The following is a 27997-nucleotide window of genomic DNA, read 5'->3' on the forward strand; positions in this document are numbered from 1 at the left end:
GGATGAAAACAAAATGAACCGCCTTCACTAAACCACTAAAAATAAAGCGGCTTAATTGAATTTTAAATCACAAACGTTGTGAATATGTGGGTTTTCACAATGCAGAAAGACTGCATTTAATCAGTGGGCGCCACACGTTTTTATTTGTCACAATTGTTTTCTTTACTAAAGTAGGTTTATTATTATTATGATTAGTATTGTTGTTATTGTGGCTAAACTGCATAAGTGTAAAACATTTTTTTAGCAAGATATAGCACTTGTGTAGACTAAGACAGTAGCAGAAATGTGCTGAAAGTAGTTTTGAATGCATTTCATTGAAGGGAAACAATAACAATCAAGAACTTTTTTGGCAACATAGTGATATTATATACTGAACTATGAGGAATTCAACTACAAAATACTAGTCTACTACCATTATTAACCATTGCCCCCAAACACAAGGTGTATAAACAACAACAATAAATAAGAATAAAATAAGATAATAGATACAAAACACAAACGTAAAGAACATAAATCAATCAACTGTAATTAGCACAAGTAGGACAGTAGGTAAGTGTGTGTGCATGGACTTTGCAGATGTATTTTTGCAGCACATAGTATTTGTTTTATACAATCCTTCTGTGGGGGGCAGAATTGGTATCTCCTCCTCTTGCCTTCCCCAGCTGCAGCCTCAGGTGGATCAGGACAAGATTTAGCCCCCTGAAGAGCTTTCACAAGCGCTGCAGAGGCTGCTGTGTGGGGGAGGAACTCCCTTCTTTGAATGTGTGGGGTTCCAAGTGCCTTTTCCAGTTGCTCCAGGAACACCCTCCTCTTGTTCCGCTACGTTCTTTTCCCTCTTTGGGAGGTAAGAAACTAGAGTGGTGATGGGGTGAAGGTAACCTTTTATGAGAAGGCCTCTCTCCCTCGTCTGCTGGCTGAGTTCAATCAGTAACACACTCAATTTCTCATTGTGCGTGTGAGTCTTTGTGGTTTTGGTGGTGTGTAAATTATATTATAACAGCCAGGTGACAAATGACACTAAGACAATCTTTGTACTCTGGTGGTGTACAGCTTTCATGGAAATATGAACAAATGCGATATTTCACTTTTTCTAATGTTGGGGGTCACTCTCGGAAAAGCATTCAAATTTCAAGTTGAAAAAATATAATTTAGGGGCTTTTCTCTGCTGTTAAACATAGTGGTGGGTCATTTCTGACATTTAAGACAACACAAGGGGTATTAAGTCTCACTGTAACGCTGAATTTCCTCCATACGGATTGAATACAGACCTAAAATTTACTATTGATGCATAAATGTAACTGCGGGAGGTGGAGCTTGTTTTATAATAAGCCCATAGCCGCAAGGAACCCTAGATAAGGACCCTCCTCTCAGCCCCTCCTCTCAGCCCCACTTCTCAGCCCCTCCTCTCAGTCCCTCCTCTCAGCCCCTCCTCTCAGTCCCTCCTCTCAGCCCCTCCTCTCAGCCCCTCCTCTCAGCTCCACTTCTCAGCCCCTCCTCTCAGTCCCTCCTCTCAGCCCCTCCTCTCAGCCCCTCCTCTCAGCTCCACTTCTCAGCCCCTCCTCTCAGCCCCTCCTCTCAGCCCCTCCTCTCAGCCCCACTTCTCAGCCCCTCCTCTCAGTCCCTCCTCTCAGCCCCTCCTCTCAGCCCCTCCTCTCAGCCCCTCCTCTCAGCTCCACTTCTCAGCCCCTCCTCTCAGCCCCTCCTCTCAGCCCCTCCTCTCAGCCCCACTTCTCAGCCCCTCCTCTCAGTCCCTCCTCTCAGCCCCTCCTCTCAGCCCCTCCACTCAGCCCCTCCTCTCAGCCCCTCCTCTCAGCCCCTCCTCTCAGCCCCTCCTCTCAGTCCCTCCTCTCAGTCCCTCCTCTCAGCCCCTCCTCTCAGCCCCTCCTCTCAGTCCCTCCTCTCAGCCCCTCCTCTCAGCCCCTCCTCTCAGCCCCTCCTCTCAGCCCCTCCTCCAGGTAGAATAGAACATCATAATGGATATGAATCTCATCTCATTAGAACTAAATCTGGCCTCTCCTACGAGTGTCATTCGGTCTAATAAACAAACATAGTACAGGCCATGGATTAAAGTCTGCCCCATGCCCCATTTCCCAGGGGCCTTTGCACAGAGATACATGAGAATGACATAGTAAAATGTGTGAGAAGAAGAGTCTGAAGAGGTGGCTGAAAGATGTCCACACATTGTTTAAATGCACCTTTCCTCTTGTGTGTGTGTCTGTGTGTGTGTGTCTATGTGTGTGTGTCTGTCTGCCCGCCAGTAGTAGCAGAGTGGGATGCTAAACTAACGCAGGCTGTCTCCTCCTTCTCCTGCACTCAAAAGGGCTGAGGAGACGCTTTCTCATCGCCCCCAGACAGAGAGGGAGAGGGACAGATGAGAAAATGAGAGAGAGGAAAGTAGGAAGATAGACAGGAGAGAGAGACAGGAGAGAGAGAGAAGAGGGAGGAAGACAGAGATAGAAGAGAGAGAAAGACAGAGAGAGAAGAGAGGGGAAGATGGAGGAAGACAGAGAGCGAAGAGGGAGGAACAGAGAAAGACGAGACAGGAAGACAGAGAGAGAAGAGAGGGGAAGATGGAGGAAGACAGAGAGCAAAGAGGGAGGAACAGAGAAAGACGAGACAGGAAGACAGAGAGAGAGAGAGAATAAAAATTCCCCTCCCCAATACATCATAACAGTGAATTGAAAACCGCTGCAGTGGCACCAAACATAAAACTATGTCAACCTGGCCTGTTATCATAAGACCAGTTCATCATCACAGACACAGTTTACTCTCATTACCGCAAACAAAGAGGGGAAATTCATTGACACCATCTTTGTTGATTAGTCACTTATCCCGAATGAGAGGGAGAGAGGAAACGAGAGAGGGAGAAAGGCCTCTGAATAATGCTGCGTAATTAGACAGTTGTGAGACATGAGGAGATATATATATATATATATATATAAATAAATATAAATATAAATATATATATATAGAGAGAGAGAGTGAGACACACAGAGAGACAGTGAGAGAAAGAGAGAGCAAGAGGATGGAAAGAGAGAAAGGGATACAGAGGCAGAGAGAGAGAGAGAAAGCAAGAGAGAGAGACTACTTTATCACTGACATCAACCCAGAATCTCTCAGAGTCAGCCCCCTATCAGACCACAGCATAATTACAGTCTACTTCAACAGAGCAATACTCAATCATGAGGCATCAAAGCCAAAGGAACTAATATTAAGAAATGCTATAGATGGAAAAAAATGTAGTTTGTAAATGTACCAAAAAACAATTAGGCAACAAAAAATTCAATCCCTTTTAGACAACTTCCTGGACAAAATGTTGAACTGTAATAGTGAAGTTGCAAACTTGGCAGTAGAAAATCTAAACAGTATATTTGACCTCTCCCTCCCTATGAAACCAAAAAATCTCAAATAGAAAACCAAAGAAAATGAACAACAATGACAAATGATTTGATGAAGAATGCAAAAATCCAAGAAAGAAATGGAGAAACAAGTCCAATCCAAAACATAGAGACAAGACAAACCTGAGTCTATGCCTTCACTGTGGTGAATCACTAAAACAATACAGAAATACACCACGGAAAAAGAAGGAACAACACGTCAGAAATCAGCTCAATGTAATTGAAGAATCCATAGACTCTAACCACTTCTGGGAAAATTGGAAAACACAAAACAAACAACAACATGAAGAATTATCTATCCAACACAGAGATGTATAGGTAAACCACTTCTCCAATATTGTTGGCTCTATAACAAATAACAAACAGCAAAAACATATACATGATCAAGTACAAATCTTAGAATCAACTATTAAAGACGACCAGAACCCACTGGATTCTCCAATTACCTTGAATGAACTACAGGACAAAAAAACAAACTCTGCTACACAAAAAGTCCTGTGGTGTTGATGGAATCCTGAATGAAATGATTAAATATACAGACGACATATTCCAACTGGCTATACTAAAACTCTTTAACATCATCCTCAGCTCTGGCATCTTCCCCAATATTTGGAACCAAGGACTGATCACCCCAATCCACAAAAGTGGAGAGAAATTTGACCCCAAAAACTACCGTGGGATATGTGTCAACAGCAACCTTGGGAAAATCCTCTGCAATATCATTAACTTCTTGAGTGTAGGGGGCAGGATTTTTGTTTTTGGCTAAAAAAACGTACCCATTTGAAACTGCCTATTTCTCAGGCCCATAATTGTCAGATTAGGATAGAAAACATTTACATTTTACATTTACATTAAAGTCATTTGGCAGACGCTCTTATCCAGAGCGAATTACAAATTGGTGAATTCACCTTATGACATCCAGTGGAACAGCCACTTTACAATAGTGCATCTAAATCATTTAAGGGGGGGGGGTGAGAAGGATTACTTTATCCTATCCTAGGTATTCCTTAAAGAGGTGGGGTTTCAGGTGTCTCCGGAAGGTGGTGATTGACTCCGCTGTCCTGGCGTCGTGAGGGAGTTTGTTCCACCATTGGGGGGCCAGAGCAGCAAACAGTTTTGACTGGGCTGAGCGGGAACACTCTAATATTTCCAAAACTGTCAAAATACTGTCTGTGGGTATAACATAACGGATACTGCAGGCGAAAACCTGAGGAAAATCCAACAAGGAAGTGCTGTTTTTCCTTAAATCTCTCTGTTCCATTGGATGAAATGCCTCCATTTAAAGGGATATCAACCATATTCCTTTCCCTATGGCTTCCACATGTTGTGAACAGTCTTCAGACATAGTTTCAGGCTTTTATTTTGAAAAATGAGCGAGAAAGATAACATCGCGTCAGTGGATAGCTGGGTGTTCGCAGAGTTTTGCTTGCGCAACTGAGTGGGGCAGCCATTGTCTCTCCCTCTCCTATTGAAAAAGCGACAGTCCTGGTTTATATGTTATCGATTATATATTGTAAAAACAACCTGAGGATTGATTATAAAAAACGTTTGACATGTTTCTACGAACTTTACGGATACTATTTGGAATTGTCGTATGCGATGTCGTGACCGCTCGAGCCTGTGGATTTCTTAACATTATGCGCCAAACAAATGGAGGTATATTGGATATAAAAATTATCTTTATGGAACAAAAGGAACATTTATTGTGTAACTGGGAGTCTCGTGATTGCAAACATCATTGAACGTAAGCGATTTAATCTATTGTTTTTCTGACTTTCGTGACCAATCTAGTTGGCTGCTAGGTGTTTGTAATGTTTTGTCTACTGAGAGAGATGTTCTTACATAAACGCTTGTTATGCGAAAAGCTGTATTGAAATCTGACACGCCAGGTGGATTAACAACAAGCTAAGCTGTGTTTTGTTATATTGCACTTTCTGATTTCATGAAAATTAAATATGTTTAGTAATTTAATTTGAATTTAGCGCGCTGCAAATCAGCGGGTGTTGATGAAAATGATCCCGCTAACGGTGCGTCAAGAAGTTAACAGCAGACTCGTACATTTCCTCAGTGAAAACAATGTACTGAGCAAATGTGAAATTAGCTTTTTATCAAATTATTGTACGACAGACCACATATTCACCCCGCAAACAAACAAACAAACCAAAACAAAGGCAAAGTCTTATCATGCTTTGTTGATTTCAAAAAAGTGGTGTTGGGGGAAAAACATATGACATTGCAAAACCCATGTACACAACCAACAAGCGTGTGGCAAAAAGCATACACATTTATCCACAGGGTCGTGGGGTGAGACAGGGATGCAGCTTAAGCCCCACCCTCTTCAACATATATATCGATGAATTGGAGAGGGCACTTGAAAAGTCTGCAGCACCCGGCCTCACCCTACTAGAATCTTAAGTCAAATGTCTGCTGTTTTCTGATGATCTGATGCTTCTGTCACCAACCAATGAGGGCCTACAGCAGCACCTAGAACTTCTGGACAGATTCTGTCAGACCTGGGCCCTGACAGTAAATCTCAGTAAGACCAAAATAATGGTGTTCCAAAAAAGGTCCAGTCGCCAGGACCACAAATACAAATTCCATCTAGACACCGTTGCCCTAGAGAACACAAAAAACTATACATACCTTGGCCTAAACACAGGTAACTTCCACAAATCTGTGAACAATCTGAGAGTCAAGGCTAGGAGGGCCTTCTATGCCATCAAAAGGAACATAACATTTGACATACCAATTGGGATTTAGCTAAAAATACTTGAATCAGTCACAGAACCCATTCCCCTTTATGTTTGTGAAGTCTGGGGTCTGCTCACCAACCAAGAATTCACTAAATGGGACAAACACCAAATTGATAAATTGAAAAATATCCTCAGTGTACAATGTAAAACACCCAATAATGCAGAGCAGAATTAGGCTGATACCCGCTAATTATCAAAAACCTCTAAAGAGACTTTAAAATCTACAACCACCTAAAAGGAAGTGATTACCAAACCTTGCATAACAAAACCATCACCTACAGAGAGATGTCCCCTAAGCAAGCTGGTCCTGGAGCTCTGTTCACAAACACAAACACACCCCAAAGGGCCTCAGGAGAGCAACACAATTAGACCAAATCATGAGAAAATAAAAAGATAATTATTTCCAATGTGTCAAGTAATTAACCAAAAAACTGAGCAAACTGGAATGCTATTTGGCCCTCAACAGAGAGTACACAGTGGCCTTGCTATTGAGAAAGGCCAACATAAGCAGACATGGCTCTCAAGAGAAGACAGGCTATGTGCTCACTGCCCACAATATGAGGTGGAAACTGAGCTGCACTTCCTAACCTCCTGCCCAATGTATGACCATATTAGATACACATATTTCCTTCAGATTACACAGACCCACAAAGAATAAAAATAAAATCTCACATATCTATTGGATGAAATACCACACAGTAACAATTGTGACCTGTTGCCACAAGAAAAGGGCAACCAGTGAAGAACAAACACCATTGTAAATACAACCTATTTTTATGCTTATTTATTTTCCCTTTCGTACTTGAACTATTTTAACAACATCACAACACATAATATGACATTTGAACCGTCTTTATTCTTTAGGAACTTTTGTAAGTGTAATGTTTACTGTTAATTTTGATTGTTTATTTCACTTTTGTTTATTATCTATTTAACTTGCTTTGGCAATGTAAACGTACAAGTCCCTTAAATTGAATTGAATTGAGAGAGGGAGTATTGACACATGGCAGAAAGAAGAAGAAAGAAGGAAGAAGTGAGAGAGAAACAAAAGCCACTTTCAACAACAACACAGTTCTTAAATAATCTGAGTGATCTGACTGGATGACGGGTGATGGAAGTGTGCCTTACTTAAGGTTCTACTTTCCATTTACGACAGTGTGCATTGAGCTGTGAATGCAGCATCTCTCTCTATCTCCCTCTTCCCCATTGTAGTGCTACATTGAACTCTGCTACAAAGTACCTGGGCAACTTCATCTGAAGAGTGGTCAATTGCCCTCATGGATAATTTACAGAGTTGCAAACGAGGACAGCTCTATATGAAGTGTGTGTGTGTGTATATATGTGTGTGTGTGTGTGTGTGTGTGTACAGTAAATGTGTCTTCGTAGCTGTATGTGATTGTTTATGCATGCCTATACTTTACGTGTGTCATTGTGTGTGTGTGTGTGTGTGTGTGTGTGTGTGTGTGTGTGTGTGTGTGTGTGTGTGTGTGTGTGTGTTTGTGTGTGTGTGTGTGTGTGTGTGTGTGTGTGTGTGTGTGTGTGTGTGTGTGTGTGTGTGTCGCCCATCTAATGGCCCTCATCCCTCTCAACAGCCAATTACAGATATGGCTGTTAGGATCCGGCCCGGCTGCTAGTTACCTTGCCAGTATGTGCTGTGGCCTCCTGCCCTGTCCAATTAAATCACCAGGGATGGAGGGAGGGGTGGAAGAAGGGGTGGAGGGAGGTGAAGGAACATTCTGGCATTAGAGATAAAAATGACTCCCCCAATTACAATAGCCGAGAGCCGCAGGGCAATGATGATGCAGAGAGAGGAGAAGAGTTAGGGTTAGGGTTAGAGAGAGCCCTGGGCGGTGCAATGATGATTCAGATAGAGGAGTAGGGTTAGAGAGAGCACTGGGTGGTGCAATGATGATGCAGATAGAGGAGTAGGGTTAGAGAGAGCACTGGGCGGTGCAATGATGATTCAGAGAGAGGAGTAGGGTTAGGGTTAGAGAGATCACCGGGCGGTACAATGATGATGCAGAGAGAGGAGTAGGGTTAGAGAGAGCACTGGGCGGTGCAATGATGATTCAGAGAGAGGGTTAGGGTTAGAGAGAGCACTGGGCGGTGCAATGATGATTCAGAGAGAGGGTTAGGGTTAGAGAGATCACTGGGCGGTGCAGGGATGATGCAGAGAGAGGGTTAAGGTTAGAGAGATCACTGGGCGGTGCAGGGATGATGCAGAGAGAGGGTTAAGGTTAGAGAGATCACTGGGCGGTGCAGGGATGATGCAGAGAGAGGGTTAAGGTTAGAGAGATCACTGGGCGGTGCAGGGATGATGCAGAGAGAGGGTTAAGGTTAGAGAGAGCACTGGGCGGTGCAGGGATGATGCAGAGAGAGGGTTAAGGTTAGAGAGAGCACTGGGCGGTGCAGGGATGATGCAGAGAGAGGGTTAAGGTTAGAGAGATCACTGGGCGGTGCAGGGATGATGCAGAGAGAGGGTTAAGGTTAGAGAGATCACTGGGCGGTGCAGGGATGATGCAGAGAGAGGATTAAGGTTAGAGAGATCACTGGACGGTGCAGGGATGATGCAGAGAGAGGGTTAAGGTTAGAGAGAGCACTGGACGGTGCAGGGATGATGCAGAGAGAGGGTTAAGTTTAGAGAGAGCACTGGGCGGTGCAGGGATGATGCAGAGAGAGGGTTAAGGTTAGAGAGATCACTGGGCGGTGCAGGGATGATGCAGAGAGAGGGTTAAGGTTAGAGAGATCACTGGGCGGTGCAGGGATGATGCAGAGAGAGGGTTAAGGTTAGAGAGAGCACTGGGCGGTGCAGGGATGATGCAGAGAGAGGGTTAAGGTTAGAGAGAGCACTGGGCGGTGCAATTACTAATACATCATGATGGTTTACTAATATGATGGTTCCCTAATACAACATGATGGTTCACTAATACAACATGATGGTTCACTAATACAACATGATGGTTCACTAACACAACATGATGGTTCACTAACACAACACATCTGTCCATCTCACCCTCTCCCCTTCCCTTCTTCTTCTCCCCTTTCACTCACACCCTCCCCCTGACATACAGAGCCTTCAGAAAGTATTCATACCCCTCGACATATTCCACATTGTGTTATGTTAGTCTGAATTCAAAATGAATTACATAGATTTTTTTCCCCTCACCTGTTTATACACAATACAGGGATGTAAACTGCTGAGGGCCCAAAAAGGTGACACTTTTCTTTTTTTGCACTGAAACATGTCAAATAAATCCCTGCTAGGGGGAAATTCCAGTTGTAACTAATTAAACAACAACGAGTATGATCTACGTGATCAGTCTCTGTGTGCAAAATGAAAAGTGGTTACTGTGAACCTAACTCACAGATAAAAAAAATATGTTTTTTTTAGCATTTCAATGTTATTTGTTGCCTAGACTTTACTGCAAATGAAACTCAAGTCTTGAGAAAAAAATAATACAGTAATATTGCAGTTAACCAGGACAGCCTTTATAATAGAACGCTTGTGACCACACACATCTAAATATTTAACTTGGGTGAAAAGAAATGTTTTAGTAGAAATAGAATGAAACAAACAGGCATTGTATTGTTGCTCTATTAGTGTGGCCACTACAGTAGACATCCATCAAGTCTACATGGGTGCAAAAATAACATTCACTGAGTAGACACATTATAATAATCCCCCCCATACACACAGACACACACACACACACAGACAGAGACACACACACAGACAGACAGACAGACAGACAGACAGACAGACAGACAGACAGACAGACAGACAGACAGACAGACAGACAGACAGACACACACACACACACACACACACACACACGTTACTGTCGAGTTCAACACAACTGAAACAAAATCTTTGGGCTACACTGCACATTATTACATTGTATACTTTCTGCCTGTGGGCATCTGCTCTACAATGTGCCAGCAGAGCATGAGACCCTTTGTTGGCATAATTGATCTCTTTCAGGCAGAGAGTAACACCTGGCATACCCCTTTTTATCCACTGTATTGAAGAAGAGAGAAAGTGTGTGATGTTCCTTTCACGTCTATAGAGGCATCCAGTTTAAACCAGACCCAGCTCCATCTCTACTTCATCCCTGAATCCACTTGTTCAATTAACAAGCAAAGCCTCATTTCCACCTAATTCTCTCATTCTGAAAAATAACCACATACTGTAGAGTAAAAAACATTAGTTCATAGATAGCAGTTAGTTTGTTAGCTAGTTGACTAGTTAACATTTCACACAGATTGCCAACTAACGAGTGACCAGACCAGTTAATACTATAGCGAATTGGTAAAGTTAGTAAAGTTAGCTTCATCTGATGTTGTAATGTTAGCTAGCTAACGTTAACTTTCTGACTTTATTAGCCAGCTAATTATCACACCATAAACTCAATTATTGGATCAGTTAACTTCTTCGATATAGGGGGCGCTCTTTTAATTTTTGGATAAAAAAACGTTCCCGTTTTAAACAAGATATTTTGTCACGGAAAAATGCTCGACTATGCATATAATTGACAGCTTTGGAAAGAAAACACTCTGACGTTTCCACACTGCAAAGATATTGTCTGTGAGTGCCACAGAACTAATGCTACAGGCGAAACCAAGATGAAATTTCATACAGGAAATGCCCCAGATTTTGAATGCGCTGTGTTCCAATGTCTCCTTATATGGCTGTGAATGCGCCAGCAATGAGCCTACACTTTCTGTCGTTTCCCCAAGGTGTCTGCAGCATTGTGACGTATTTGTAGGCGAAATTATTGCGAAATTATTGTGCGTCGAAATTATTGCGCAATCTCCAGCTGCGTCCACTTTTCCATTAGGTTCAGAGGAGAAAGGCAACTGCCACAAATTATTTATCATCGAATAGATATGTGAAAAACACCTTGAGGATTGATTCGAAACAACATTTGCCCTGTTTCTGTCGATATTATGGAGTTAATTTGGAAAAAAGTTCAGCATTGAAATGACTGAATTTTCATTTTTTTCTTAGCCAAACGTGATGAGCAAAACGGAGCGATTTCTCCGACACAAATACTCTTTTTGGAAAAACTTGCTATCTAACTGAGAGTCTCCTCATTGAAAACACCCGAAGTTCTTCAAAGGTAAATTATTTTATTTGAATGCTTTTCTTGTTTTTGTGAAAATGTTGCCTGCTGAATGCTAGGCTTAATGCTATGCTAGCTATCAATACTCTTACACAAATGCTTGTGTAGCTATGGTTGAAAAGCATATTTTGAAAATCTGAGATGACAGTGTTGTTAACAAAAGGCTAAGCTTGTGAACCAATATATTTATTTCATTTCATTTGCAATTTTCATGAATAGTTAACGTTGCGTTATGCTAATGAGATTGAGGCTATGATTACGCTCCCGGATACGGGATTGCTTGACGCTAGAGGTTAAGTTGGCTAATGTTGCTCAACATTTCTCTGGCGAGCTCACACAGAATTCGATCTAGCTAGCAAGATACTTAACAATGCTAACAATACTTGTTTCATCACACTTTCTCCCTCACCTCAAACTTTCCAAATGCCAGTTATTTTTCGGTTACAGCTCATGCAGTACATCTGCTCACCCCTGTGAGAAGGTGTTCAAGTCCAAACTGTAACTGGGCTACTCACAGAACATTTACTGTCTTCTTGGTAAGCAACTCCAGTCTAGATTTGTTTTAGGTGAATTCATCTCCCAGAGTCTGGTGGAAAAGCAGACCTAACCACATTATGTTTCTTGAGGATTTTGCCAGTGCTTCAGTTCTCTCACTCCTCACTCCCCAGTCCTTAACGATGGCAAGCATACCCATAACATGTTGCAGCCACCACTATGCGTGAATGTATGGAGAGTAGTACTCAGTAATGTGTTGTATTGGATTTGCCCCAAACATAACACATTACATTCAGGACAAAAAATGTATTGCTTTGCCCCATTATTTGCAATTTTACTTTAGTGCCTCGTAGCAAACAGGATGCATGTTTTAGAATATTTGTATTCTGTACAGTCTTCCTTTTCACTCTGTCATTTAGGTTAGTATTGTGGAGTAACTACAATGTTGTTGATCCATCCTCAGTTTTCTCCTGTCACAGCCATTAAACTCTGTAACTGTTTTAAAGTCACCATTGGCCTCATAGTGAAATCCCTGAGTGGTTTCCTTCCTCTCCGGCAACTGAGTTAAGAAGGACACCTGTATCGTTGTACTGACTGGGTGTATTGATACACCATTCAAAGTGTAATTAATAACTCCACCATGCTCAAAGGGATATTCAATGTCTGCTTCTTTTTAATATATTTTTCTACACATCTACCAATAGGTGCCCTTCTTTACACATCTACCAATAGGTGCCCTTCTTTACACATCTACCAATAGGTGCCCTTCTTTACACATCTACCAATAGGTGCCCTTCTTTGCACATCTACCAATAGGTGCCCTTCTTTACACATCTACCAATAGGTGCCCTTCTTTACACATCTACCAATAGGTGCCCTTCTTTACACATCTACCAATAGGTGCCCTTCTTTACACATCTACCAATAGGTGCCCTTCTTTACACATCTACCAATAGGTGCCCTTCTTTACACATCTACCAATAGGTGCCCTTCTTTACACATCTACCAATAGGTGCTCTTCTTAACACATCTACCAATAGGTGCCCTTCTTTACACATCTACCAATAGGTGCCCTTCTTTACACATCTACCAATAGGTGCCCTTCTTTGTGAGGCATCAGAATACCTCTCTGGTCACTATTATTGCAGAGTCCATGCAACTTATATTCCTTGTTAAGAAAATGTTTACTCCTGAACTTATTTAGGCTTGCCATAACAAAGGGGTTGAATACTTATTGACTCGAGACATTTTCAGCTTTCCTTTTTTCATTAATTTGTAAAAAGTAAAAACAAAATATGGGGTATTGTGTGTAGGCCAGTGACAAATGTAACACCATTTTGTAACACCATTTTTTTGTGGAAAAAGTCAAGGGGTGTGAATACTTTCTGAAATTCACAGGAACTTCAACCCCATAACCAGTGAACTCTATAACATTAAATCAATATTATCAAACCGCATGACAATCCCAACTCCTATTATCTGTAATAAAAAGCAAAACAGTAACCTTTAACCTCCTACCTCTTCGATGCCTCCACTTTAATGTCCACTGAGAACGACTTAATGTCAACGACCAGCGGAGCAATTTACCTAAACTTCCATTTCGATGAAGTCACTTCGGCCCTTCTCAAAGCATGCTGGGTAAGCGACAGAACACTCCCCAAGATAAAAGCTATTGTTCTAACCACTTAAGGAGGGAAAGAAAGTGAGAGAAAAGTTTGTAAAACAAACTACAAGTGGAGCAATAGAAAGAGAGAGAGAGATGGGAGAAAGAGAGAGGGAGAGAGAGAGAGATGGGGGAGAGAGAGAGAGATGGGGGAGAGAGAGAGAGATGGGGAGAGAGATAGAGAGAGATGGGAGAGAGATGGGGGAGAGAGAGAGAGAGAGAGAGAGAGAGAGAGAGAGAGATGGGAGAGAGATAGATGGGGAGAGAGAGGGAGATGAAAGAGAGAAAGAGAGATGGGTGAGAGAAAGAGGGAGAGAGAGAAAGAAAGATGGGAGAGAGAAAGAGGGAGAGAGAGGAAGAGAGATGGGATAGAGAAAGAGAGATGGGGGAGAGAGCGAGAGAGAGGTGTGTGAGAGAGATAGAGATGTGTGTGAGAGAGAGAGATGTGTGTGTGAGAGAGAGAGAGAGAGACAGAGAATGAGAGAGAGCGAGAGAGAGAGATGTGTGAGAGGGAGAGAGAGATGTGTGAGAGAGAGAGAGAGAGAGAGAGAGAGAGAGAGTGTGTGAGAGAGAGAGAGATGTGTGTGTGTGTGTGTGAGAGAAAGAGAGAGAGAGAGAGAGAGAATGAGAGAGAGAGAGAGAGAGAGAGAGCAAACATGCGTGGTAGAGAGAGAGAGAAAGAGAGAGAGAGAGATGGGAGAAAGAGAGAGATAGAGAGTGAGATAGAGAGAGAGATAGGGAGAGAGAGAGCGAGATGGGAGAGAGGGATGTGAGACAGACAGAGAGAGGGGGAAAAAAAGAAAAAGACAGAAAGGAATTAAGAATGCAAAAGAGAGAGGGAGCGATAAAGACAGAGAATGATGAAAGAGAAATTGAAAGAGCAAGGTAAAAATAGAGATGGATTCAGAGTGATACGAGCAGCTCCCTGACCACCATGGGATGCAGTGACCTATAGTTCCTGGCGGTGTGTGAGAAAGGAAACAGAAAGTAGATCTAATGAAGCTAATGATGAATTAAACCTGCTTCCCTCCAGGGCCCAGATTAAACATATTCCAATAACCAGCATGACAACCCGGACAGGGAGACAGTCTGAGGAATAATCCACCTAAACAATTTTATTTGATTTATTTTACCTATATTTAACTAGGCAAGTCAGTTAAGAACAAAATCTTATTTTCAATGAAGGCCTCAGAACAGTGGGTGAACTGCCTGTTCAGGGGCAGAACGACAGATTTGTACCTTGTCAGCTCAGGGATTTGAACTGGCAACCTTCCGGTTACTAGTCCAACGCTCTAACCACTAGGCTACCCTGCCGCCCCAATCATCCTAGGTACACTATTCAATCCAGTAGTTTAACACTCTGAAGGTTTGGTCTGATATCCTTATCTATGACCCATGTAGCCAAACCTTACCAATCACACTAGCGGGAGACCAGTACACTATTAAATACAGTTTTTTAAATGTCAAAAGATTTTACAGACATTATTTTCCTATTAAGAAGCCCAACCTCACCTATTTCAACCAGGGTCAGTTAAACAGTGCAGTGTTATACTGTGTAAAACCACTAGCATCACATGCAGTCCCCTATGTTAGGCCCCTTAGCCTAGGTCAAACTTCTGCACTTGGGGTTCTGTAGAGCCACTCTGCACTAACACACCTGATTCGGACAATCGAGGTTGTAAACATTCGTTGCTTAGATTAACTGAATCAGGTGTTAGCTCTGGGATAAAACAAAAGCCTGCACATATTGCCACCACATAGGTCTAGGTAAGAGACGAAACTACCTTCTAGTGGTGAGCATCGTAAAGCAAATGCTGTCCTTGAGACTCAAATGAGGTTAGCACCAAGCAGACATGAGTAGTAGAGAGGGATGTGATAGGGCTAAGTAGACATGAGTAGTAGAGAGGGATGTGGTAGGACTAAGAAGACATGAGTAGTAGAGAGGGAGAGTTGGATGTGATAGGGCTAAGTAGACATAAGTAGTAGAGAGGGATGTGATAGGGCTAAGTAGACATAAGTAGTAGAGAGGGATGTGGAAGGGATAAATAGACATGAGTAGTAGAGAGGGATGTGGTAGGGCTAGGAAGACATAAGTAGTAGACAGGGAGAGATGGATGTGGTAGGGCTAAGTAGACATGAGTAGTAGAGAGGGAGAGAGGGATGTGGTAGGGCTAAGTAGACATGAGTAGTAGAGAGGGAGAGATGGATGTGGTAGGGCTAAGTAGACATGAGTAGTAGAGAGGGAGAGATGGATGTGGTAGGGCTAAGTAGACATGAGTAGTAGAGAGGGATGCGGTAGGGCTAAGTAGAGATGAGTAGTAGAGAGGGATGCGGTAGGGCTAAGTAGACATGAGTAGTAGAGAGGGATGTGGTAGGGCTAAGTAGACATGAGTAGTAGAGAGGGAGAGATGGATGTGGTAGGGCTAAGTAGACATGAGTAGTAGAGAGGGATGCGGTAGGGCTAAGTAGAGATGAGTAGTAGAGAGGGATGCGGTAGGGCTAAGTAGACATGAGTAGTAGAGAGGGATGTGGTAGGGCTAAGTAGACATGAGTAGTAGAGAGGGAGAGATGGATGTGGTAGGGCTAAGTAGACATGAGTAGTAGAGAGGGATGTGGTAGGGCTAAGTAGACATGAGTAGTAGAGAGGGAGAGATGGATGTGGTAGGGCTAAGTAGACATGAGTAGTAGAGAGGGATGCGGTAGGGCTAAGTAGACATGAGTAGTAGAGAGGGATGTGGTAGGGCTAAGTAGAGATGAGTAGTAGAGAGGGAGAGATGGATGTGGTCAGGCTAAGTAGACATGAGTAGTAGAGAGGGATGCGGTAGGGCTAAGTAGACATGAGTAGTAGAGAGGGATGTGGTAGGGCTAAGTAGACATGAGTAGTAGAGAGGGAGAGATGGATGTGGTAGGGCTAAGTAGACATGAGTAGTAGAGAGGGATGCGGTAGGGCTAAGTAGAGATGAGTAGTAGAGAGGGATGCGGTAGGGCTAAGTAGACATGAGTAGTAGAGAGGGATGTGGTAGGGCTAAGTAGACATGAGTAGTAGAGAGGGATGTGGTAGGACTAAGCAAACATGCGTGGTAGAGAGGGAGAGAGGGATGTGGTAGGGCTAAGTAGACATGAGTAGTAGAGAGGGATGTGGTAGGACTAAGCAAACATGCGTGGTAGAGAGGGAGAGAGGGATGTGGTAGGGCTAAGTAGACATGAGTAGTAGAGAGGGATGTGGTAGGACTAAGCAAACATGCGTGGTAGAGAGGGAGAGATGGACGTGGTAGGACTAAGCAAACATGAGTGGTAGAGAGGGATGTGCTAGGACTAAGCAAACATGAGTGGTAGAGAGGGAGAGATGGATGTGCTAGGACTAAGCAAACATGCGTGGTAGAGAGGGAGAGATGGATGTGCTAGGACTAAGCAAACATGCGTGGTAGAGAGGGAGAGATGGATGTGCTAGGACTAAGCAAACATGAGTAGTAGAGAGGGAGAGATGGATGTGCTAGGACTAAGCAAACATGCGTGGTAGAGAGGGAGAGATGGATGTGGTAGGACTAAGTGAAAATGCGTGGTAGAGAGGGAGAGATGGATGTGGTCAGGCTACACACTACAGTGTTTGTCTGTGTCTGTTTTGACCTGCTTTACCTTGGGAAACACAGTGCTTAAAATGACCTTAGAGGACACTTCCATCACACAGTTTACAATCCATGAGAAAGGAGGTGGGGTTCTCAACAGCTCATTCATCATGTTGGATGAGGCACTTCACTCCAGTGAACATGAACATGGTTACATAATACACTCTCACCCTCTCCTTCTACAACTTCTCAGGGCTAGGCCCCTTTTTCGCCCTCATTTTCCGCCTGAATGACATGCCCAAAGTAAATTTGTCACACCCTGACCATAGTTTGCTTTGTATGTTTCTATGTTTTGTTTGGTCAGGGCGTGATCTGAGTGGGCATTCTATGTTGTGTGTCTAGTTTGTCTGTTTCTGTGTTTGGCCTGATATGGTTCTCAATCAGAGGCAGGTGTTAGTCATTTGTCTCTGATTGGGAACCATATTTAGGTAGCCTGTTTGGTGTTGGGGTTGCTGGGTGATTGTTCCTGTCTTTGTGTTTGTTACACCAGATAGGGCTGTTTTCGTTTTTTTCACATTTTCTTTTTTTTTTGTATTTTGTTCTATTTTCATCTTTATTAAAGACGTATCACAATAACCACGCTGCGTTTTGATCCGCCTCTCCTTCAACAGAAGAATCCCGTTACAAAACTGCCTGTTGCTTAGGCCCTGATTATGCATATCATTTGTACCATTGGAAAGAAAACCCTTTGAAGTTTGTAGACTCCGCTGTCCTGCCACGACGCCAGGACAGCGGAGTCAATCACCACCTTCCGGAGACACCTGAAACCCCACCTCTTTAAGGAATACCTAGGATAGGATAAAGTAATCCTTCTCACCCCCCCCCTTAAATGATTTAGATGCACTATTGTAAAGTGGCTGTTCCACTGGATGTCATAAGGTGAATTCACCAATTTGTAAGTCGCTCTGGATAAGAGCGTCTGCCAAATGACTTAAATGTAATGTAAATGTAAAATAATGTAGGAGACGATAACAGAATAGATATGGTAGCAGAAAATCCAAAGAAAAACGGACCAGAATATTATTTGTTTTGAGAGCCCATCCTCTTACAGTAGAAAGTTTTGGGGCATACGGGATTCTAGCTCCCAGGATGCAATTTCTATGGCTTCCACAGGATGTCAGCAGTCTATTGTTCAAGGTTTCATGCTTGTAACTTCGAAAACGAAGAAGAAATATGAGTTTCAGTACAGGGACACGGTCTTGGAAATGTGTGTCTGAGCACGCTACGAAGACAGAACGCACCTGCTAAAATCGGTTTCCTATTGAACATACTTCTGTCCGTAAGAAATATTATAGTTTAATTACATTTTAGTGTATCTGAGGAGTATTTTGACTTGTTGAAACAAGTTTAGGGGTAGATTGTTTTAGATTAATTTCTTTGCATGTTGAACGAGTGGATTACTCAAATCGATGGCGCCAACTAAAACAGACTTTCTGGGAAATAAAGAAGGACTTTATCTAACAAAAATACATATGTTATAGCTGGGACCCTTTAGATGACAAATCAGAGGAAGACTTTCAAAAAGTAGGCGATTATTTAATTGCTATTTGTGATTTTATGTGCCGGTGGAAACATATTTTAATGTGGGGCGCCGTCCTCAAACAATCGCAAGGCATGTTTTCGCTGTAATAGGTACTGTAAATCAGACAGTGCAGTTAGATTAACAAGAATTTAAGCTTTTAACCAATATAAGACACTTGTATGTGTCTACATGTTTAATATCCATAATTTGTATGATTAATTATTTGAATTGCGCGCCCTCCAGTTTCACCGGATGTTGTCCCACTAGCGGGATGCATAACCCAAAAATGCATCTCTCCCAATCTCAAGCCACACTGTTTCTTACTCTTTCACCCATAGGCTTAAACATTCACTCCATCATCTACCTCTCTTTCTACATCTCTCCCTTCATCCTTCTCTCTGTCCCCTGTTCCTCTCTCCCTCACTCTCAGACTAGCTAACGCTGTATTGGTGAATTTGCCACGCTTGGAATTTACCATTTAAGCAAAGAAAAATACAATTAATTCCAATTTTCACCCTCCTACATTCCCTCTCTCTCCTTCACGGAAACATGCTGACACAGAGCGATACCCATAGAGAATTAGGACAGAGATGTTTGTTTACGCTAATGAAGTAAATAATGAGAGAAAGGGAATGAGAGAGGACGGAAGAGAGAGAGGGGCGGGGACGGAAAGGAAAGAGGGACGGGGTGGAGACGGAAGGGAGAGAGGGGCAGGGTGGAGAAGGAAGGGAGAGAGGGATGGGGTGGAGACGGAAGGGAGAGAGGGGCAGGGTGGAGACGGAAGGGGGAGAGGGGCAGGGGCGGAAAGGAGAGAGAGACAAGGGGGATGCGGGAGGGAGAGAGGGGCAGGGTGGAGAAGGAAGGGAGAGAGGGGAGGGGATGGAAAGGAGAGAGAGACGAGGTGGAGACGGAAGGGAGAGAGGGGCAGGGTGGAGAAGGAAGGGAGAGAGGGGAGGGGATGGAAAGGAGAGAGAGACGAGGTGGAGACGGAAGGGAGAGAGGGGCAGGGTGGAAAAAGAAGGGGGAGAGGGGCAGGGACGGAAAGGAGAGAGAGACAAGGGGGAGATGGAAGGGAGAGAGGGGCAGGGTGGAGAAGGAAGGGAGAGAGGGGCGGGGATGGAAAGGAGAGAGAGACGAGGTGGAGACAGAAGGGAGAGAGGGGCAGGGTGGAGACGGAAGGGAGAGAGGGGAGGGGATGGAAAGGAGAGAGAGACGAGGTGGAGACCGAAGGGAGAGAGGGGCAGGGTGGAGAAGGAAGGGAGAGAGGGGAGGGGATGGAAAGGAGAGAGAGACGAGGTGGAGACGGAAGTGAGAGAGGGGCAGGGTGGAAAAAGAAGGGGGAGAGGGGCAGGGACGGAAAGGAGAGAGAGACAAGGGGGAGATGGAAGGGAGAGAGGGGCAGGGTGGAGAAGGAAGGGAGAGAGGGGCGGGGATGGAAAGGAGAGAGAGACGAGGTGGAGACGGAAGGGAGAGAGGGGCAGGGTGGAGACGGAAGGGAGAGAGTGACAAGGTGGAGAAGGGGTGAAAGGGGCAGGGTGGAGAAGGAAGGGAGAGAGGGGAGGGGATGGAAAGGAGAGAGAGACGAGGTGGAGACGGAAGGGAGAGAGGGGCAGGGTGGAGAAGGAAGGGAGAGAGGGGCGGGGATGGAAAGGAGAGAGAGACGAGGTGGAGACGGAAGGGAGAGAGGGGCAGGGTGGAGACGGAAGGGAGAGAGTGACAAGGTGGAGAAGGGGTGAAAGGGGCAGGGTGGAGAAGGAAGGGAGAGAGGGACGGGGTGGAGACAGAAGGGAGAGAGGGACAAGGTGGAGACGGAAGGAGAGAGGGACAAGGTGGAGAAGGGGTGAGAGGGGTGGGGTGGAGACGGAAGGGAGAGAGGGACAAGGTGGAGAAGGGTTGATAGGGGCGGGGTAGAGACGGAAGGGAGAGAGGGACAAGGTGGAGACGGAAGGGAGAGCGGGGCAGGGTGGAGAAGGAAGGGAGAGAGGGGAGGGGACGGAAAGGAAAGAGGGACGGGGTGGAGACGGAAGGGAGAGAGGGGCAGGGTGGAGAAGGAAGGGAGAGAGGGGCAGGGTGGAAAAGAAGGGGGAGAGGGGCAGGGACGGAAAGGAGAGAGAGACAAGGGGGAGATGGAAGGGAGAGAGGGGCAGGGTGGAGAAGGAAGGGAGAGAGGGGAGGGGACGGAAAGGAAAGAGGGACGGGGTGGAGACGGAAGGGAGAGAGGGGCAGGGTGGAGAAGGAAGGGAGAGAGGGGCAGGGTGGAAAAAGAAGGGGGAGAGGGGCAGGGACGGAAAGGAGAGAGAGACAAGGCGGATGCGGGAGGGAGAGAGGGGCAGGGTGGAGAAGGAAGGGAGAGAGGGGAGGGGATGGAAAGGAGAGAGAGACGAGGTGGAGACGGAAGGGAGAGAGGGGCAGGGTGGAGAAGGAAGGGAGAGAGGGGCGGGGATGGAAAGGAGAGAGAGACGAGGTGGAGACGGAAGGGACAGAGGGGCAGGGTGGAGACGGAAGGGAGAGAGGGGCAGGGTGGAAAAAGAAGGGGGAGAGGGGCAGGGACGGAAAGGAGAGAGAGACAAGGGGGATGCGGGAGGGAGAGAGGGGCAGGGTGGAGAAGGAAGGGAGAGAGGGGGGGATGGAAAGGAGAGAGAGACGAGGTGGAGACGGAAGGGAGAGAGGGGCAGGGTGGAGAAGGAAGGGAGAGAGGGGTGGGGATGGAAAGGAGAGAGAGACGAGGTGGAGACGGAAGGGAGAGAGGGGCAGGGTGGAGACGGAAGGGAGAGAGTGACAAGGTGGAGAAGGGGTGAAAGGGGCAGGGTGGAGAAGGAAGGGAGAGAGGGGAGGGGATGGAAAGGAGAGAGAGACGAGGTGGAGACGGAAGGGAGAGAGGGGCAGGGTGGAGAAGGAAGGGAGAGAGGGGCGGGGATGGAAAGGAGAGAGAGACGAGGTGGAGACGGAAGGGAGAGAGGGGCAGGGTGGAGACGGAAGGGAGAGAGTGACAAGGTGGAGAAGGGGTGAAAGGGGCAGGGTGGAGAAGGAAGGGAGAGAGGGGCGGGGTGGAGACAGAAGGGAGAGAGGGACAAGGTGGAGACGGAAGGAGAGAGGGACAAGGTGGAGAAGGGGTGAGAGGGGTGGGGTGGAGACGGAAGGGAGAGAGGGACAAGGTGGAGAAGGGTTGATAGGGGCGGGGTAGAGACGGAAGGGAGAGAGGGACAAGGTGGAGACGGAAGGGAGAGCGGGGCAGGGTGGAGAAGGAAGGGAGAGAGGGGAGGGGACGGAAAGGAAAGAGGGACGGGGTGGAGACGGAAGGGAGAGAGGGGCAGGGTGGAGAAGGAAGGGAGAGAGGGGCAGGGTGGAAAAAGAAGGGGGAGAGGGGCAGGGACGGAAAGGAGAGAGAGACAAGGGGGAGATGGAAGGGAGAGAGGGGCAGGGTGGAGAAGGAAGGGAGAGAGGGGAGGGGACGGAAAGGAAAGAGGGACGGGGTGGAGACGGAAGGGAGAGAGGGGCAGGGTGGAGAAGGAAGGAGAGAGGGGCAGGGTGGAAAAAGAAGGGGGAGAGGGGCAGGGACGGAAAGGAGAGAGAGACAAGGGGGATGCGGGAGGGAGAGAGGGGCAGGGTGGAGAAGGAAGGGAGAGAGGGGAGGGGATGGAAAGGAGAGAGAGACGAGGTGGAGACGGAAGGGAGAGAGGGGCAGGGTGGAGAAGGAAGGGAGAGAGGGGCGGGGATGGAAAGGAGAGAGAGACGAGGTGGAGACGGAAGGGACAGAGGGGCAGGGTGGAGACGGAAGGGAGAGAGGGGCAGGGTGGAAAAAAAGGGGGAGAGGGGCAGGGACGGAAAGGAGAGAGAGACAAGGGGGATGCGGGAGGGAGAGAGGGGCAGGGTGGAGAAGGAAGGGAGAGAGGGGAGGGGATGGAAAGGAGAGAGAGACGAGGTGGAGACGGAAGGGAGAGAGGGGCAGGGTGGAGAAGGAAGGGAGAGAGGGGGCGGGGATGGAAAGGAGAGAGAGACGAGGTGGAGACGGAAGGGAGAGAGGGGCAGGGTGGAGACGGAAGGGAGAGAGTGACAAGGTGGAGAAGGGGTGAAAGGGGCAGGGTGGAGAAGGAAGGGAGAGAGGGACGGGGTGGAGACAGAAGGGAGAGAGGGACAAGGTGGAGACGGAAGGAGAGAGGGACAAGGTGGAGAAGGGGTGAGAGGGGCAGGGTGGAGAAGGAAGGGAGAGAGGGATGGGGTGGAGACGGAAGGGAGAGAGGGACAAGGTGGAGACGGAAGGGAGAGGGACAAGGTGGAGAAGGGGTGAGAGGGGTGGGGTGGAGACGGAAGGGAGAGAGGGACAAGGTGGAGAAGGGTTGATAGGGGCGGGGTAGAGACGGAAGGGAGAGAGGGACAAGGTGGAGACGGAAGGGAGAGCGGGGAGGGGTGGAGACAGAAGGGAGAGAGAGACGAGGTAGAGAAGGGGAGAGAGGGACGGGGTGGAGACAGAAGGGAGAGGGCCGCATGAGTTCTTTCACAGTATCACTAGATACTGTCATGGAGCGGGTGGAGTAAAGGAGGTGTCTTGTTGGGTTTGGTCTAGAAATGCTCCATTTACATCTAATGACATGAACCAGAAAGACACCAACATACACAGTTCAAACACACCAAGAACCAGGGTTCAAACACACCAAGAACCAGGGTTCAAACACACCAAGAACCAGGGTTCAAACACACCAAGAACTAGGGTTCAAACACACCAAGAGCAAGAGTTCAAACACACCAGGAACCAGGGTTCAAACACACCAAGAAACAGGGTTCAAACATTTACATTTAAGTCATTTAGCAGACGCTCTTATCCAGGGCGACTTACAAATTGGTGAATTCACCTTCTGACATCCAGTGGAACAGCCACTTTACAATAGTGCATCTAAATCATATAAGGGGGGGGTGAGAAGGATTACTTATCCTATCCTAGGTATTCCTTGAAGAGGTGGGGTTTCAGGTGTCTCCGGAAGGTGGTGATTGACTCTGCTGTCCTGGCGTCGTGAGGGAGTTTGTTCCACCATTGGGGGGCCAGAGCAGCGAACAGTTTTGACTGGGCTGAGCGGGAACTGTACTTCCTCAGTGGTAGGGAGGCGAGCAGGCCAGAGGTGGATGAACGCAGTGCCCTCAAACACACCAAGAACCAGGGTTCAAACACACCAAGAACCAGGGTTCAAAGAAAGTTTGTGCCAAAAATTCGCCAGGACAAGGAATATGGTACCCAGCGACACAGGAAGCAACAGCTCTCCTCTTCTTCAAATCGCATGTTGCAATATGCAAGCTAGGATAAATACGGTAACGCCTGCAGTGTGGGAAAATAAACAACATAAAGACAGACGTCCCAGTGGGATGAGAAGCCACATGTACCTGTTCTGATTTGCACAGTTTGAATCTGGTTCCCGTCAGGGAGACGTACACTTTGCCTTTGTACCCTCTCAGCTCTATGCTGCCATGTTTGTTGGTGCCACACTTCTGGGGCTTCTGGGAAATGGAGGCAGGGGAGCGTATGGCCGTTTGAAGAGCCTCCATCCACTCCTGACGCTCCCCTGTGTGGGTGGGAGAGGAAGAACAACATATTAGAATAATATGCACAATATGTATTTTTTTTATACCTGATTCCACCGAAAGAAACCCCCACAGGTGGTGAGAGAGACAATACAGTTAGTACCATGTTCACTCTATTGCAACTATTCTGTCTCTCTCTGCCTCTCTCTCTCTCTGCCTCTCTCTCTGCCTCTCTCTCTCTTCCTCTCTCTCTCTGCCTCTCTCTCTCTGCCTCTCTATCTCTGCCTCTCTCTCTGTCTCTCTCTCTGCCTCTCTCTCTCTGCCTCTCTCTCTCTGCCTCTCTATCTCTCTTTCTGCCTCTCTCTGTCTCTATCTCTCTCTCTGCCTCTCTCTCTCTCTGCCTCTCTCTCTCTCTGTCTCTCTCTCTGCCTCTCTATCTCTGTCTCTGCCTCTCTCTATGTCTCTCTCTCTGCCTCTCTCTCTCTCTCTCTGCCTCTCTCTCTCCCTGCCTCTCTCTCTCTCTGCCTCTCTCTCTCTGCCTCTCTCTCTCTCTGCCTCTCTCTCTCTCTCTGCCTCTCTCTCTCTCTCTCTCTCTGCCTCTCTCTCTGCCTCTCTCTCTCTGCCTCTCTCTCTCTCTGCCTCTCTCTCTCTCTGCCTCTCTCTCTCTCTCTCTCTGCCTCTCTCTATGCCTCTCTCTCTCTCTGCCTCTCTCTCTCTGCCTCTCTCTCTGCCTCTCTCTCTCTCTGCCTCTCTCTCTCTCTCTGCCCTCTCTCTGCCTCGCTCTCTGCCTCTCTCTCTCTCCCTCTCTCTCTCTCTCTGCCTCGCTCTCTGCCTCTCTCTCTCTCTCTGCCTCTCTCGCTCTCTCTCTCTCTCTGCCTCACTCTCTGCCGCTCTCTCTCTCTCTCTCTCTCTCTCTGCCTCTCTCTTCGCCTCTCTCTCTCTCTCTGCCTCTCTCGTGGCATATTTAAAGGGACTTTGGGAGAACTACACACTCACACACACCTAGGCTTGTGCATGTCCACAACACCTGGCAACTGCTCTGATAGAGAGCACACGAGAGACAGAAGAGAGGAGGAAAGAGAGGAACGAGAGAAAAAAGAGAGTAGGGAGAGAAAGGGCTATTAACTTTATTCAAAACGAAGAACCTAAGAAACAGTACATCACTTGGGGTGCTGAGACAACAGCTGAGACAAATTTCCATAGTTCCTACCAGCAACGTTTCTGCTGTGGTTCTTCAGAAAACACTACAAACTCACAAAACAGACCCCCTGTGCAGCCAAACTAACTAACTCAAAGACCTTTAAAGCCCGCATGTGGACATTTTAATTGTATTTTTTAAATCATCACAGCATGTCTAATAAACCACTGTGTGTGTGTTTATTTCATGGAAATAACTCCACATATATTGAGCATCGTGCATTTACCTGAGCCTCCTTTTGAAATCAGTCTGATCGTCTGGGAGTGTTCATACCTAACTAGTAGTTGTGTGCAAGGGCCAGCCCACCACGCAGCTCACACCTCCTGACCACTTCCTGCCCAGCCCACCACCCAGCTCAAACCTCCTGACCACTTCCTGCCCAGCCCACCACCCAGCTCAAACCTCCTGACCACTTCCTGCCCAGCCCACCACCCAGCTCAAACCTCCTGACCACTTCCTGACCAGCTCAAACCTCCTGACCACTTCCTGCCCAGCTCAAACCTCCTGACCACTTCATGCCCAGCCCACCACCCAGCTCAAACCTCTTGACCCCTTCCTGCCCAGCTCAAACCTCCTGACCACTTCCTGCCCAGCTCAAACCTCCTGACCACTTCCTGCCCAGCCCACCACCCAGCTCAAACCTCCTGACCACTTCCTGCCCAGCTCAAACCTCCTGACCCCTTCCTGCCCAGCTCAAACCTCCTGACCACTTCCTGCCCAGCTCAAACCTCCTGACCCCTTCCTGCCCAGCCCAACACCCAGCTCAAACCTCCTGACCACTTCCTGCCCAGCTCACACCTCCTGACCACTTCCTGCCCAGCTCAAACCTCCTGACCCCTTCCTGCCCAGCCCACCACCCAGCTCAAACCTCCTGACCCCTTCCTGCCCAGCCCACCACCCAGCTCAAACCTCCTGACCCCTTCCTGCCCAGCCCACCACCCAGCTCAAACCTCCTGACCACTTCCTGCCCAGCTCACACCTCCTGACCCCTTCCTGCCCAGCCCAACACCCAGCTCAAACCTCCTGACCACTTCCTGCCCAGCCCACCACCCAGCTCAAACCTCCTGACCACTTCCTGCCCAGCCCACCACCCAGCTCAAACCTCCTGACCCCTTCCTGCCCAGCCAACACCCAACCCATCTACACAACCCCAGCCCAACCTGACTCGGCCAAACCATCCGCTACCTTATGAATTCACAAAGAGCCTGGATTAATAAACCATAAAGCCTTTAATAATTCACAGCTCTTCACATCACCAGTCTGTACTGTTCCTCCCTGATTTTGTAGTCCTATTACCTGTCTGTCTGGGAAACACTCTTATTTTCCTGTTCATTTATTTAGGACCTTCCTTCCATCCTCTCCTCTATCTGCCCTGCCTCATCACTCCAAGGGAGGGGGATGAAAGAGGGAGACAGAGAGAGAGGAAGGGAGAGAGGGAGAGGGAGAGACAGCGAGGGAGGGAGAGGGGAAGAGAAGAGGGGATGAGTGAAGGAAAGGGAGGAGGGGGAGAGATGTAGAGAGGGAGGGATGTAGAGAGGGAGGGAGAGATAGAAAGAGGTGAGGGAGGAGAGAAGAGAGAGAGGAATATAGAGGGGGATGAGGAAGAGATGAAAGGATGGAGGGAGGGAGCGAGGGAGGGAGCGAGGGAGGGAGGGAGGGAGGGAGGGAGGGAGGGAGGGAGGGAGGGAGGGAGGGAGGGAGGGAGGGAGGGAGGGAGACAGGAGGGAGGGAGGGAGGGAGAGACAACAGGGAGGGAGGGAGGGAGGGACAACAGGGACAGGATCAGGTAAAAGAGGGACGACAGGGACAGGATTAGGTAGAAGAGAGACAGGATCAGGTAGAAGAGAGACAACAGGGACCGGGTTAGGTAGAAGAGAGACAACAGGGACCGGGTTAGGTAGAAGAGAGACAACAGGGACCGGGTTAGGTAGAAGAGAGACAACAGGGACAGGGTTAGGTAGAAGAGAGACAACAGGGACAGGGTTAGGTAGAAGAGAGACAACAGGGACAGGGTTAGGTAGAAGAGAGACCGGAGCAGGAAGAAGAGAGACAACAGGGACAGGGTTAGGTAGAAGAGAGACAACAGGGACAGGGTTAGGTAGAAGAGAGACAACAGGGACAGGGTTAGGTAGAAGAGAGACAGGATCAGGTAGAAGAGAGACAACAGGGACAGGATTAGGTAGAAGAGAGACAACAGGGACCGGAGCAGGAAGAAGAGAGACAACAGGGACAGGGTTAGGTAGAAGAGAGACAACAGGGACAGGGTTAGGTAGAAGAGAGACAACAGGGACAGGGTTAGGTAGAAGAGAGACAACAGGGACCGGAGCAGGAAGAAGAGAGACAACAGGGACAGGGTTAGGTAGAAGAGAGACAACAGGGACAGGGTTAGGTAGAAGAGAGACAACAGGGACAGGGTTAGGTAGAAGAGAGACAACAGGGACAGGGTTAGGTAGAAGAGAGACAACAGGGACAGGGTTAGGTAGAAGAGAGACAACAGGGACAGGGTTAGGTAGAAGAGAGACAACAGGGACCGGAGCAGGAAGAAGAGAGACAACAGGGACAGGGTTAGGTAGAAGAGAGACAACAGGGACAGGGTTAGGTAGAAGAGAGACAACAGGGACAGGGTTAGGTAGAAGAGAGACAGGATAAGGAAGAAGAGAGACAACAGGGACAGGGTCAGGTGGAAAGTTGGAGATGAAGAGTAGTAG

The 27997-nt window shown here is 47.1% G+C and overlaps 1 protein-coding gene across 3 annotated transcripts in view; it reads right to left on the minus strand.

Moving 5' to 3' along the window:
• Positions 1-27997, minus strand: part of arap2 (ArfGAP with RhoGAP domain, ankyrin repeat and PH domain 2) — a 267094-nt gene that overhangs the window by 170950 nt on the left and 68147 nt on the right. For all 3 annotated transcript variants that reach the window (XM_064940778.1, XM_064940777.1, XM_064940779.1), the window contains exon 9: positions 23954-24132. In XM_064940778.1, coding sequence (XP_064796850.1) covers positions 23954-24132 — 179 coding nt within the window. The remainder of the gene's footprint in view (positions 1-23953; positions 24133-27997) is intronic.

The sequence above is a fragment of the Oncorhynchus masou genome, chromosome 27 (assembly GCF_036934945.1).
Source record: "Oncorhynchus masou masou isolate Uvic2021 chromosome 27, UVic_Omas_1.1, whole genome shotgun sequence".
In the NCBI taxonomy this organism is placed as follows: domain Eukaryota; kingdom Metazoa; phylum Chordata; class Actinopteri; order Salmoniformes; family Salmonidae; genus Oncorhynchus; species Oncorhynchus masou.